This window comes from Myxocyprinus asiaticus, chromosome 34 (assembly GCF_019703515.2).
Source record: "Myxocyprinus asiaticus isolate MX2 ecotype Aquarium Trade chromosome 34, UBuf_Myxa_2, whole genome shotgun sequence".
NCBI lineage: Eukaryota > Metazoa > Chordata > Actinopteri > Cypriniformes > Catostomidae > Myxocyprinus > Myxocyprinus asiaticus.
This window is the reverse complement of record NC_059377.1, coordinates 24,133,612-24,145,703: the sequence shown is the minus strand read 5'-3', so window position 1 is coordinate 24,145,703 and position 12,092 is coordinate 24,133,612. Positions and strand designations below refer to the sequence as shown.

At 37.4% G+C, this 12,092-nt stretch overlaps 1 protein-coding gene across 11 annotated transcripts in view; it reads right to left on the bottom strand.

The window, feature by feature from the left end:
- LOC127425290 (zinc finger MYM-type protein 4-like) overlaps window positions 1–12,092 on the bottom strand; it is a 38,744-nt gene that overhangs the window by 20,846 nt on the left and 5,806 nt on the right. For 3 of the 11 annotated variants that reach the window (XM_051671063.1, XM_051671070.1, XM_051671069.1), the window contains exons 2-15: window positions 11,022–11,171; window positions 10,727–10,808; window positions 7,890–8,177; window positions 7,390–7,445; window positions 7,123–7,269; window positions 6,672–6,744; window positions 4,878–5,109; window positions 4,508–4,637; window positions 3,244–3,459; window positions 2,971–3,121; window positions 2,638–2,762; window positions 2,285–2,527; window positions 1,471–1,621; window positions 1,116–1,291 (exon numbers count right to left, since the gene is read on the bottom strand). In XM_051671063.1, the coding sequence (XP_051527023.1) occupies window positions 1,116–1,291; window positions 1,471–1,621; window positions 2,285–2,527; window positions 2,638–2,762; window positions 2,971–3,121; window positions 3,244–3,459; window positions 4,508–4,637; window positions 4,878–5,109; window positions 6,672–6,744; window positions 7,123–7,269; window positions 7,390–7,445; window positions 7,890–8,177; window positions 10,727–10,808; window positions 11,022–11,171 (2,220 nt within the window). The other 8 variants (XM_051671065.1, XM_051671064.1, XM_051671071.1 and 5 more) reach the window with 8 other exon arrangements.

The following is a 12,092-nucleotide window of genomic DNA, read 5'->3' as shown; positions in this document are numbered from 1 at the left end:
ACAATTCCATGCTCCCAACTTTGTGGGAACAGTTTGGGGATGGCCCCTTCCTGTTCCAACATGACTGCGCACCAGTGCACAAAGCAAGGTCCATAAAGACATGGATGAGCGAGTTTGGTGTGGAAGAACTTGACTGGCCTGCACAGAGTCCTGACCTCAACCCGACAGAGCACCTTTGGGATGAATTAGAGCGAAGACTGCGAGCCAGGCCTTCTCGTCCAACATCAGTGTCTGACCTCTCAAATGCGCTTCTGGAAGAATGGTCAAAAATTTCCATAAACACACTCCTAAACCTTGTGGAAAGCCTTCCCAGAAGAGTTGAAGCTGTTATAGCTGCAAAGGGTGGGCCGACGTCATATTAAACCCTATGGATTAAGAATGGGATGTCACTTAAGTTCATATGCGTCTAAAGGCAGATGAGCGAATACTTTTGGCAATATAGTGTATCATATGTAAACCCTGATATTACACCGCATAATTTTTCTTTAATAGCTGTGCACACAGCATATACACATCGATGGATGGTCCTTATACTAAGACCGAAAGTTTCTCTCACTACTTGGTGCAGGTTGCTAGCTTGAACAGGGTCATGACAATTCCCTTTGGGTCGGAACCGGTGGCAACCTGCGATAGCCGCAACATCAGGACCAATATTACAGTCCTATCAGAAGGGCAAATGTTTCCTTTTGATTGCAATTCCTCCTCTTCTGATTGCATTTATTTGTAAAATTAAAATAACAGTAAATGTCTCAATACTCCCCCCATTTTATCAAAACTTGAGAAAAAACAAATTAGGGGCATCTGGGAGGCGAAAGGTACACAATTAGCAATAAACACACATTTCTGTATGAAAAAGGCTTAAGGGCAGATTTCTTTTGGATTAACCAAAACTTATGCAACAAAGTGTTTTTTAGGCATGATGTCATCACGCACACATTTTTTATCGATAAAAGGCCATTTGAATGGAAACAGGCAGAAGATGGCAAATTTCCCAAACTTTTTTTTTTACGCATTTTCACTGTCAATAACAAAATAGCGCGAAAAGTGGATGGAAACTAGGTTAGTACAACACACACCAAAAAAAAAAAAAAAAAAAAAAACACATTAAATATCACCTGACGGGTCAATGCAGTGTACTTTGTCAAGCATTCTTTCCCACAAAACTCCTCCAGCTTGTTATTGAAGAGACCAGTCACTAGAGTCTTAGAGCTGCCGTTACAGTAAAGGCAGCTGCGACAATGTTTCTTCCCCCAGCGCTTGGTCAAGTTCTGCTCATACAATAAATTGCATTCTGAACAGAAAGGAATAAACAAGAAAACTCATGGTCACACACACAAATGGACAACCCACAACTGGTTTCATAAAAATCAGTATGAATCCAATAAATTCAAGTAACTGGAAGGGTGACCAAAAAAAAAAAAAAAAAAAAAAAGTGAAAAAAAAAAAATAAAAATTGTTGCAAGCACTTACTCTCTTCGCAAAAATACAAGTCAGTGTAGTTTATCCTTTTCACAATTTTCACAACTTTAGTGACCTTGCAGTATTCACAGAGAGCCTTGACTTTGTTAATCCTTCTGAACTCCACAACACAAGCGTCGCCACAGAAGGCATACATTTTTCTCTGAAAGATAAGAGAAAATACAAAACCATTAGGTTAAATCCCTGTTAAGTAAAAATAGTTGATAACATTCTGGTGTCCCTCCTAAGCTCTCAAAAAAACAAGAATTTCTCTTCTGACGAGAAGTTAGGAGCACACACAAAAAGAGAAACAAGCCTAAAGCTTTCTTTTTTGTTAGCACAGTTTGTGCGTGAATGGTGTAGCAACTAATATAATCTAGACAATCACTTTTTGAGCAATATTTATATTTGAAGAGTTCCCTTTTGCTTGTGAGGCAAGGTTTTCAGGAAACTTGTTTGAAAAAGTCATTACTTTTGCAATTCCATTTGGTACCACAAGTGGCGAAGGAATTTAACACTTCACCTTTAACATAACGCAGAAGCATCTGCCAAAAGCACAAGCAATAAGTGGCAATCTAAGTTACTTATGTCTGCCTTTCAGCAAATCAGGCAGGACTACTGGCCAAAAGTTACATCAAGTAATCAATATTCTTAAGCCAAGCAGATTTATTCTATAATATATTATGCTTCAAGAACAAGGGACATGTATTTACAAAAAGAAAAAGAAACTCTTTAAAAACGTTTTTTGCAACCCTCTATACAAGCACATAGCTTTTTTTCTCTACTCTACTGATTTATGCCTGTCTACACAAGTGAACAACAGTACCTGGAACTCCAGTAGTTCTGGCTTGTGGAAAAACGATTGCAGACATTGACAGCATGGGAGCTTGGTGACTGTTTGCCCTTGACCACTGGGAGTGGTAGTCTTGGTTGATAAGCTGGACTCTGGAAGAGCCGATTTGGGGGCAGCAGTTGTTTTGGGGGCAACAGATTTTGGCGTAGATATGCTCTTGCTTGTAGAGGTTACCGTTTTTGCCTCTTTTTTAGATTTTTTCTTATTGAGAGATTCCTAAATCAAAGAAAAACACAAAGATCTACAGGAACTGATATCGTTCATATCTATGATTCACATTATATTTTGAATGTGAACAATCAGTACCAAACAGGACTGGACACTACCTGATATGCCACTACACAGGACAAGGAGCAGAAGTTCTGAACGGTTCCATCAAACATGGCTAGATGGTACTGAGGCACAAGCTTCTGCTTGCAGTTGTTACATTCCACTGGAGCACCTTGTTTGCCTACAGACAATGGAGAAGTTAAAGTATACTTCAAGCGAAGACTTGGTGTCATATTCAGTTTGAGTAATGTTACAAGTATAGTAGTTAATACTTCACATAAAATATCTGTAGCAAATCCAGGTATTGGCGAAAGCCAAAAAGAAAAGCAAAATGGTATTAGTGCATCCCTAAAGCACACTGCGTCTTGGTGGATATGTGGTTTTGTTACCTGAGGAGTTGGCAGTCTGGCCTTTACTTGCTGTGGCACAAGAATGGGAGCAGAAAAGCTCTCTGATGCCCTCGGAATTTGGACTGTCCACCATATCTGCAGCCAGGCGCACGGCGCGACACATTTTGCAGGTTACAGGTTTCAGATTCTTCTACAAGTCAAAACCCATTTATTTTAGAAATATAAAATTACCTTTATTACAGAATTTCCGAAAAAAAAAAAAAATGGCTGACCGCTTCATCTCAGTTTTCTTACTTCTCATTTTACTGTTACCTTTTTGTGGGCTTTGAGGCAGTTTTGGCTGCAGAACTTCGTAACACTACCCTCTATCTGCAGAGTGGGACACTGACCATCTGTACTATTGCAGTACCCACTACAGTTCATGCAGCAGTTCATGGTCAGCTTATTGGAGGAGCGGAACTGGTTGAAACAGTCATCACTGCACAGCTTATGGACCGTGCCCATCACGTTCACTTCATGACTATGAGTCTGAGAAATGACAATAATTCAGATCTGACCATTTAAAACTCCCATTTTTGTACAAGTATTTGCTTTTGGATTTCAATACATATTTAAAAGGTGCTGTAAGCGATTTTTTTCATTGAAAGGTATGCAAAAAATGCTCCTACTTCCTAAAAGATTTCAATGAAATAAGTGCCCTGAGATATCTCACCAGTCTCTGTGACAAGTCTAGACTCTGTAAACAGCAAACAAAACTTCTTGCTTCCTGCCTGTCAATAATTTTGCACATTCTCAGTATTATAGTTGCAGCGAATTGAGGCATAATGCATTTTTATGCCATGTTGCTCAAAACAGTTGTCAGTTGAGGGGGCTATTTTACTACTGTTGTTTTTAACAACCGTTTCTGCTTTCAGTAAAGCTCATTTTGGTATCTTTGGAGTTTTGGAAAGAGGGGGCATGGCTAATCCAATGGCTCAATCTTGTGGAAGTAGAACGTCTGAAATCGCTTACAGCACCTTTAATGTGTCGGAAATAAATTAAAGAACTAAAATTTACATTAATGGGATAGTTCACCCAAAACTGAAAATTCTGTTATTACATATCCTCATGTCGTTCCAAACTCGTGTGACTTACTTTCTTATGCGGAAAACCTGCAAGGAACTGCAAAGTTCTTGCATGAACATACGTGCCACTGTAAACGAGCTTCTCTCATAGCGCTCATAAAAGTGCAAATGATGTCAACAATTTCACTGGAAAATTACTTTAAATTTAAAATTATTTCTCACCAAAATATATTGTATGCTTTCATAAGACTTGAAATATTATGCACGAGTCACCTGGACTACTTTTATGATGCTTTTGGGTCATTTAAGGTTTAAAGCGAGTCACTATCAACTGCCATTGTACTACAAAGACAGACCGGAATATTGTTTAAAGGTTTTTCATGCCTAAGAAAGTAAGTCATATGTGACTGGAATGACAAGGGTGAGTACATAATGACAATTTTAATTTTTGGGTTAACCATCCCAGAATTAAGTTTAATTTACTATGAACATGAATATTCTGTAGCACTTACCACACAAGTCTTCTGACACATCCTGCATTTAAAGTTGAAATCACCAAGGCATTTTTGACTGCAGAATTGCTTTAAAGTCCCTGCCATGTCCACTGGGGCATTGAGCACACCTTTCATATCAAGAATCTCGCTGGAGAAAAATATTTTGTTTTTTTACGCTTTAGTACTATTTTTATAGCCAGTACATTAACAAGACCTCAGTATAAAACCTGGTATGGTGATTTTGATGTATCTTCATTTAATTGTGCAGCCCTATACTGAAGTAAAACAGCCTTTTTCGATAATCCGTTTAATAAGCATCCTTTAAAATAAAACCATCAAAATAAGTGTTTTGTTCTAGAGATAATTTCAACCACACTTGTAAGCTTACTTGAGACAGTAGTGACAGGTTTTCTTCTTGACCACCATGGTAGAGGTGCTGCAGAGGCACTGAGGTGAGCAGAAGAGTTTAGCAGAGCCACTACGCTGGAAAGCTGTCTGTCCTTTCAGCATGACCTTTTTACATCCAGCGCAGACCAACCCAATTGGCTTCAAAGGGGCCACACCAGGAACAGATTCTTCATGGACTGATGGTGCCTTTGCAGAGGTGGCTGTTGGAGCTCCTGTAGCATAAAGAGGACAACTAACTTCAGACCCTTAAAGGAACAGTTAAATCAGGGGTGTCCAAAGTCCGGCCCGTGGGCCATCTGCTCCGATGCGGCCCACGAGAGACTTTAGAAATGAACAGAATTAGGCCCTCTATGGAGAAATTATATGGACATTATTCTGGACACTGCCGCTATTCACAGCGCATCGTCTCCACTAGTGCGTTCTGTGTCATCACCAGCTTCATCCACTGGCAGAGTTCAACAGGATTTTGGAATACTCATTTCCAAGAATGAAGCGCCACGAAAGAATGATGCATTTATTAAAGGATTGACATCAGGCAGACTTTACTCATGTACTTGTTCAAATGTCCCAATATTTCACATTATACAACAGAGAAGAGCTGCTGTTGTGCGAGCGGCTGAACAGAGTTTACCGAGCGTGCACAGAGACGTGCGAACCGAGCATACTCTTCAAAACGTCCTCTGTAGCACTGGGAAGTATACTGTAATTAATTGGTTCATTGTGATATTTCGTTGAAACAAGAAAATGATTCACGGGCTTTCCAGCGCCATTTGAGTGAGGACACACTGTAGGAGAGCGCGTTTAAAACACTTGCACATCTGTGCCTGATGCGCGCTCAGCTTACACATGCATGTCTACGAAACAAAATGAAGTGCAATAACTATGATCAAATTAAAATAGTATTTTGTAATGCAAGTAACAACAGAACATAAGCTATAATTGGATAGCTATAAAGAGTAATTCCTTGAAAAGTAAAGATTTATTTGTTGCATCGCTTCATAAAGTGATAAAATGTAATCTGATTCTGATGGGTCACACCCAACACTTATAGCAGCTCTATATGCACTTTGCAGTGCCACTGAATGAATGTCAAAAAGATAAAAATGTGAATGAGTATAATATTTTGTATAAGACGCATCACTGTTCCATTACAAGTGTTCTTTTTGAGTGAAATACCCTATCCTTTATTTACATGTAGGGCCTACACGAGCATACCATAGAGCACAAATTATGATTTAAATTTGCATAATATTAAGCGTACAATATAAAGATTATGCATAGTGCCAATCTAGTAGCTTCTAGCCATTTTTTAAATGATTACAGCGATGCGGCCCGCGGCACCTATTTTCTGCATTTGGCCCCTGACTGAAAAGTTTGGACACCCCTGATTTAATCCAAAAAGAAACATTCTATCATTGGCTATTTTTTCCCATGTACACCAAAAGATGTTTACATGACACTGACAAATCTTTTTAATCCTAATTATATGCTACTTGCCATTACTTTTTAATCACCATTTTGTCGCTAGTGTATTTGGGAGAAGAGTTTTTACAGGATGATCCATTTTTTGCTATTACTGTTTGTCACAGATTTGCACTGAGAAGAGTGAAATAAATAAATAAATAAATAAAGCTTACAAAAAACAAACCAGCACAACTAAGGCAAAAACAAAGTTCTTCAGGTGAATTGATTGATTGCAGAAATTCGTGCAGAAGAATTATGCTAGAAGTAATAAGAGGAATTTTGTGTGGTGATGCCGTAAAAGCACCCATACCAATGAATGTGGCATTTCCTCCAATAGAGAACCCTGCACGGATCTTGATCTCATCAGGTGTCTGATTAAACTCCTGCAAGCATAAACACAGTGGGATTATGAAAAACAATATATATTATATATAACATGATTGTCAAATTCATAACATACATTTATTTTAGCACTTTTTGGGGGGCTGGAAAATGCCATATGTTCTGTATGTCTCATTTATTTTGACTAATAAAACTTCAAAACCATTTGCACTGGCATCAAAAAGCATGCATTTATCTCTGTAAATCTGAATATAAATCTGCATTCAGCAAATAATTTAAACCAAGTTTACATATTGTATATTGCACCCTGTAAATATAAAGTATTTAAAAGACTGTAAACATATTACCCACTAAGCATACTGCCTGAAATTTTCTACATTAACCCTCTGTTAAATAAGGCAGAACTTCGAGTAGATCACCTCATCATCCTGTATGTTTCCCATTGGGGTCTGCGGTTCTCTCTTATATTCCTCATCCATTGGTTCATCTTTGATCTTCACAGGTAGAACGTCAGAGGGTGGGACAACATGAGGATTTGTGCTAAGTTTTAACACCGATTTTGTTTGCTAAATTTTAAAGTAAGAGATTTTAGTTTTAGAAGTGAATTGCTTTACGGATTAACAAATAAACTCAAACTCAAATGTTTGCCCTCATTGATAAAGATAAAACAATGATACTGGGCTCACCGTTCCAGATGATGATTCCATATTCCTGTTTTTTACATCTTTGGCTGTCTCTGCTTCTGTTAAATGGGGAGCAGAGCACTGATTGTTTTCAAATACGGCAAAAACAAACAGCACAATATGACTTCTCAATATAATAAATATAAATATTATACAATATAAATATCTGTTTTGTTAAAACATTCAACAATATACACTTTTTCAGTTACAGAGCAGTGCTGAGAATGCAACGTATACTTGTGTCTGCGTTCACATACCTGCATAGATTGTTTTGTGCCTAAAGTGGCATTCACACCACACTTCACATTCCATTCAAATGCATTTGAATGCGTTCTATTATTTTTTTTATTTGTGATGTATTTACTAAAACCAGAAACCCTCCCACGTGACATCATATCCTGGTTCTTTGCATTGTCTGAAAAATGTTTGCGTGCTCAAAGCCTAGTGTGACCGCCCCTTTAAGATACCACTTTACTAAAATGAAATCATCAGTTCACACCTACCTGCAAAATCTGGTCTATCCATCTCATCCAATGGCATTTCATCCCTCAAATCCTCAACTTTAGTGATCACTAGCTCTTCTGAACACTGGGCTGTATCCTCTGTGTTAATATCGGTGTCCTCAATCTGATGGCCTTCCATCAGGCTCTCTTGAGGGTCTGGGTCTTCTTCACCTGTCTCAGTACTGTTCTGCTTGCATGGGTTCACTGTATCAGGCGTCACTTCTGGTGAACTATCGGAATCTCCGGTAAGATATTCTGTGGAATCCTCACAGGCCATTAGGACACCTGCTGCAAACAGAGTTCAACTGTGAAAGTGTCACTGTAGACTGTGAGGGGGAAGATATTTCTGCCTCCCAGGCATACGATAAGAAATTAAAGATCATTTTCTTAAAACCCAAAAAGATGATCAAGACAAATTTAGTACAAAACAAATATGAGGTTCACAATTTGATATAATCTCGATTCAATATAACACTTAAATGACAAAGTATGACAGAAAAAATTTTCTTTTTCAGAAAAATGTTTGAGCAAAATATAATTTCTCATCAGAATAAAGTTCTCTAATGCAGTGTTTCTCAACCAGGGGAGCGATGTCTACTAAGGGTCCTCAGCAAACTTACAAGGGGGCCTCACTATGATTTAAAATTGCATCAAGACAAACTTTGATGTTGGCTAGACAAAGCCTTATTTGGATGTTTAATCTAGTTTTAAAAAATTAAGTTTGATGGTTATACAGACATTAAAGGGATAGTAAAATAAACATTCTCTAATTTACTCACCCTCATGCCATCCCAGATGTGTATGACTTTCTTCAGCAGAACACAAACAAAGATTTTTAGAAGAATATCTCAGCTCTGTAGGTCCATACAAAGCAAGTGAATGGTGGCCAGACCTTTGTAGCTCCAAAAATCACAAAGGAAACATAAAAGTAATTCATAAGACTCCAGTGGTTAAATTCATGTCTTCTGAAGCAATATGATAAGTGTGGGTGAGAAACTGATCAAAATGTATTTTTTACTCTACATCTCCACTTTCAGTTTTACATCTAAAAGTCACATGTGGTGCCTGTTTAGTTTTACTTTCACATCTGAAAGTGAAAGTGGAGATTTAGAGTAAAAAAGGACTTAAAGGGCCTGGGTAGCTCAGCGAGTATTGACGCTGACTACCACCCCTAGAGTCGCGAGTTTGAATCCAGGGTGTGCTGAGTGACTCCAGCCAGGTCTCCTAAGCAACCAAATTGGCCCGGTTGCTAGGGAGGGTAGAGTCACATGGGGTAACCTCCTCGTGGTCGCTATAATGTGTAGTTCTCGCTCTCGGTGGGGCGCGTGGATGCCTCGGAGAATAGCGTGAAGCCTCCAAACGCACTACGTCTCTGCGGTAACCCACTCAACAAGCCACGTGATAAGATGCATGATTGACGTCTCAGTTGCGGAGGCTCATCCTCCGCCACCCAGATTGAGGTGAGTCACTATGCCACCACGAGGACTTGGAGCGCATTGGAAACTGGGCATGCCAATTTACAAAAAAGGACTTAAATATTGTTCAGAGCTGAGATATTCTTCTAAAAATCTTTGTTTGTGTTCTGCTGAACAAAGAAAATCAGACACATCTGGGATGGCATGAGGGTGAGTAAATGATGAGAGAATTTTTATTTTTGGGTGAACTATCCCTATAAGCACTTCAAGGACCTTGTGCACACCCTGTAAGTAGTCAAGATAAAAAGCAGCAGAGAGATTTTGATGTTTGACGTGTCATTTAATTTATGACCTGTGAGTGCCTGCGAGTCGGTCTCCGGCACGGGATATTAATTTGTCTAAATGACTTATTTCTTGTATTACTCACCATTTTCCAATATTAATTGGGGTTTTATTGTGCAAATGTTTCTGTCATATTTATTGTATTTTTTCATTTTAACTAATTTATCTCATGTTCTTATATATTTATTGCATTTAGGAATGGGGAAGTGAGGGTTAATTGTATTTAAGATAATGGTATGGTCCAAATAGAAAAGGTGGGACATTTTTCTATTTACCCCAGCCGCCACTAAGGGGAGGACAAAATGGCAATAAATAAACTGCAAATGAATAATATATTTTCAGTAGATATTGTTTAGAATTAAACTAAATCACAAATGCAACAAATTACTCAATGCATCCAAATGGAAATCTGAAGTGTTAACCTGGGCAATAATCATTACAAATTATTACAATTCAAGTTCATAAATCATAAAATAACACACATATACACACACACATATACATATATATATATATATTCATTCTGACTAATGTACATGTTGCAATTTTTTGTTTTTGATTTACCTGTTTGAGATTTTTTCTTTTCTTTTTTGGTACCTTGTCAGATTAAGAGAGTGTCCTGATGTTCAAGATCAAAAGTTAAAGGATTAACGTTGAAGAAATCCAAAATAAAGTTCAAGAATTGGTTATAACTGAAATATTTATCTGTGTGTTCATCAGACATATTTCATAACCAAATATTAAACTGCTAATAATATCAATGCACCTCAATACTGTAATACCGTGGTAATTTTTGTGATGTTATTATACCGTAAAAATGTCATACCGTTACACCCCTAGTGCGCACGCACACTGTTGCTTGAGACTGCACCAGTCTCTGCCTGAATGAAAGACGCTGCAGGCAGTCAGATATTCTCAGCCGCAAGCAAATAAACCATAACAAATTATCAGTGAAAATGTTGGCGCAATAATATTTAGATTTTCCCGGTTATCGGCCAATAATATATATAAATAAATAAATAAATAAATAGGCTGCTGATATATCGTGCATCCCTAGAACAAAACTAAAATTATTCTTGCCTTCTGGATGAGCAACAGAATCCATGCTGTCATCTACATCAAAATTATCTTCCATACGTAGTTCAGCCTGTTCAGGTTCATCCTAAATGGTAGAAAATAATAATTAGCTAGTATTGACAATATAAGTTATAGTGACATTTTTAGTAAAACAAATTTCTTTTACAATGGCATAGAAAGACATGGAAGTGTGCATTTTCAACATAAGGAGCATTATTTCTTCATTAGATTTATAATAAATACAGAACAACCTGCTCAATTTCAACTTGTGTGACAAAACAGGTATGCAAGGACTTACCGACTGATAGTACCATGTGGGAGGAAGGGCATAGTAGGCCCCTAAAGATGATGAACTTGTAGATGGTTCTGAATTTGGAACGGTCAAAATAAGCTTTGACTGAAGTTCCCCATGTGGTCCAATTTGAAGATATGAACCACTCACAGTCTCCTAAAGCAATCAATTATGCTTTTTTAGAGATGAGTTTACCGAGTATGTTGTATCAGAGATAAAGTGAACCGAAACTGAATGCATAGTACATCTAACAGTCAAACTGTAGTAAATATTAGAGGTCGACCGATTGTGGATTTTGCAGATAACGATAACTATACAATAACGGATTAATCGGCCAATAGTCTTTAAAACTGATTTACTGAATGTTAAAACATTTCTTAGTATTTTCTTAATGTGATGGACACAGACATAGAGGCTATAAGATATATATATATCCCAGATGCGGGTTTATTATGCAAGTAAAATCCCAATCATAACCAGAAAAAAAATGAAGATTGTGCATAACATTGCACTTTTAACTATAAACAAGCCCGAAACACACTTGGAACTGTGGATTTTTAAATGTCTGTTCTTCCAAACAAAACATGCACTCTTACAATCATCTACAATGTATTACAACAAAAAATACTATAAAGTAAACGTTTTCATATGGGCTAATAAATACTGTATGAGCAGTAATTCATTAACAGTACATCAATCAACCATCAACAGTAGATCAACTAAGTTTGCTTATCAATTGTTCAATGTTCCGGTATTATAATTTATCAATACTTTTTTCCTTTTCAGGTCAAAATCAACATGAACTCAATCAATAAAGGTTCTATAAATAAACATTCAATAATGTATATGCTTCATGTGTCTTTCTGTATTTCGTATTAATAACCGTGATTTAGACCAGAAATGTAAATATTCACCAAAATATAGCATATATATTTATCAGATTTAGGGTTTTGGCCACAGAGGAACATGGAGCAAGAGGGAAAACAAACAAACAAACCAAAAAAAAACAAAAAAACAAAAAAAAAAAAAACATCTGCAACTATCCATGTTGATTTCTTCAGGTAACTGATAGTTCCA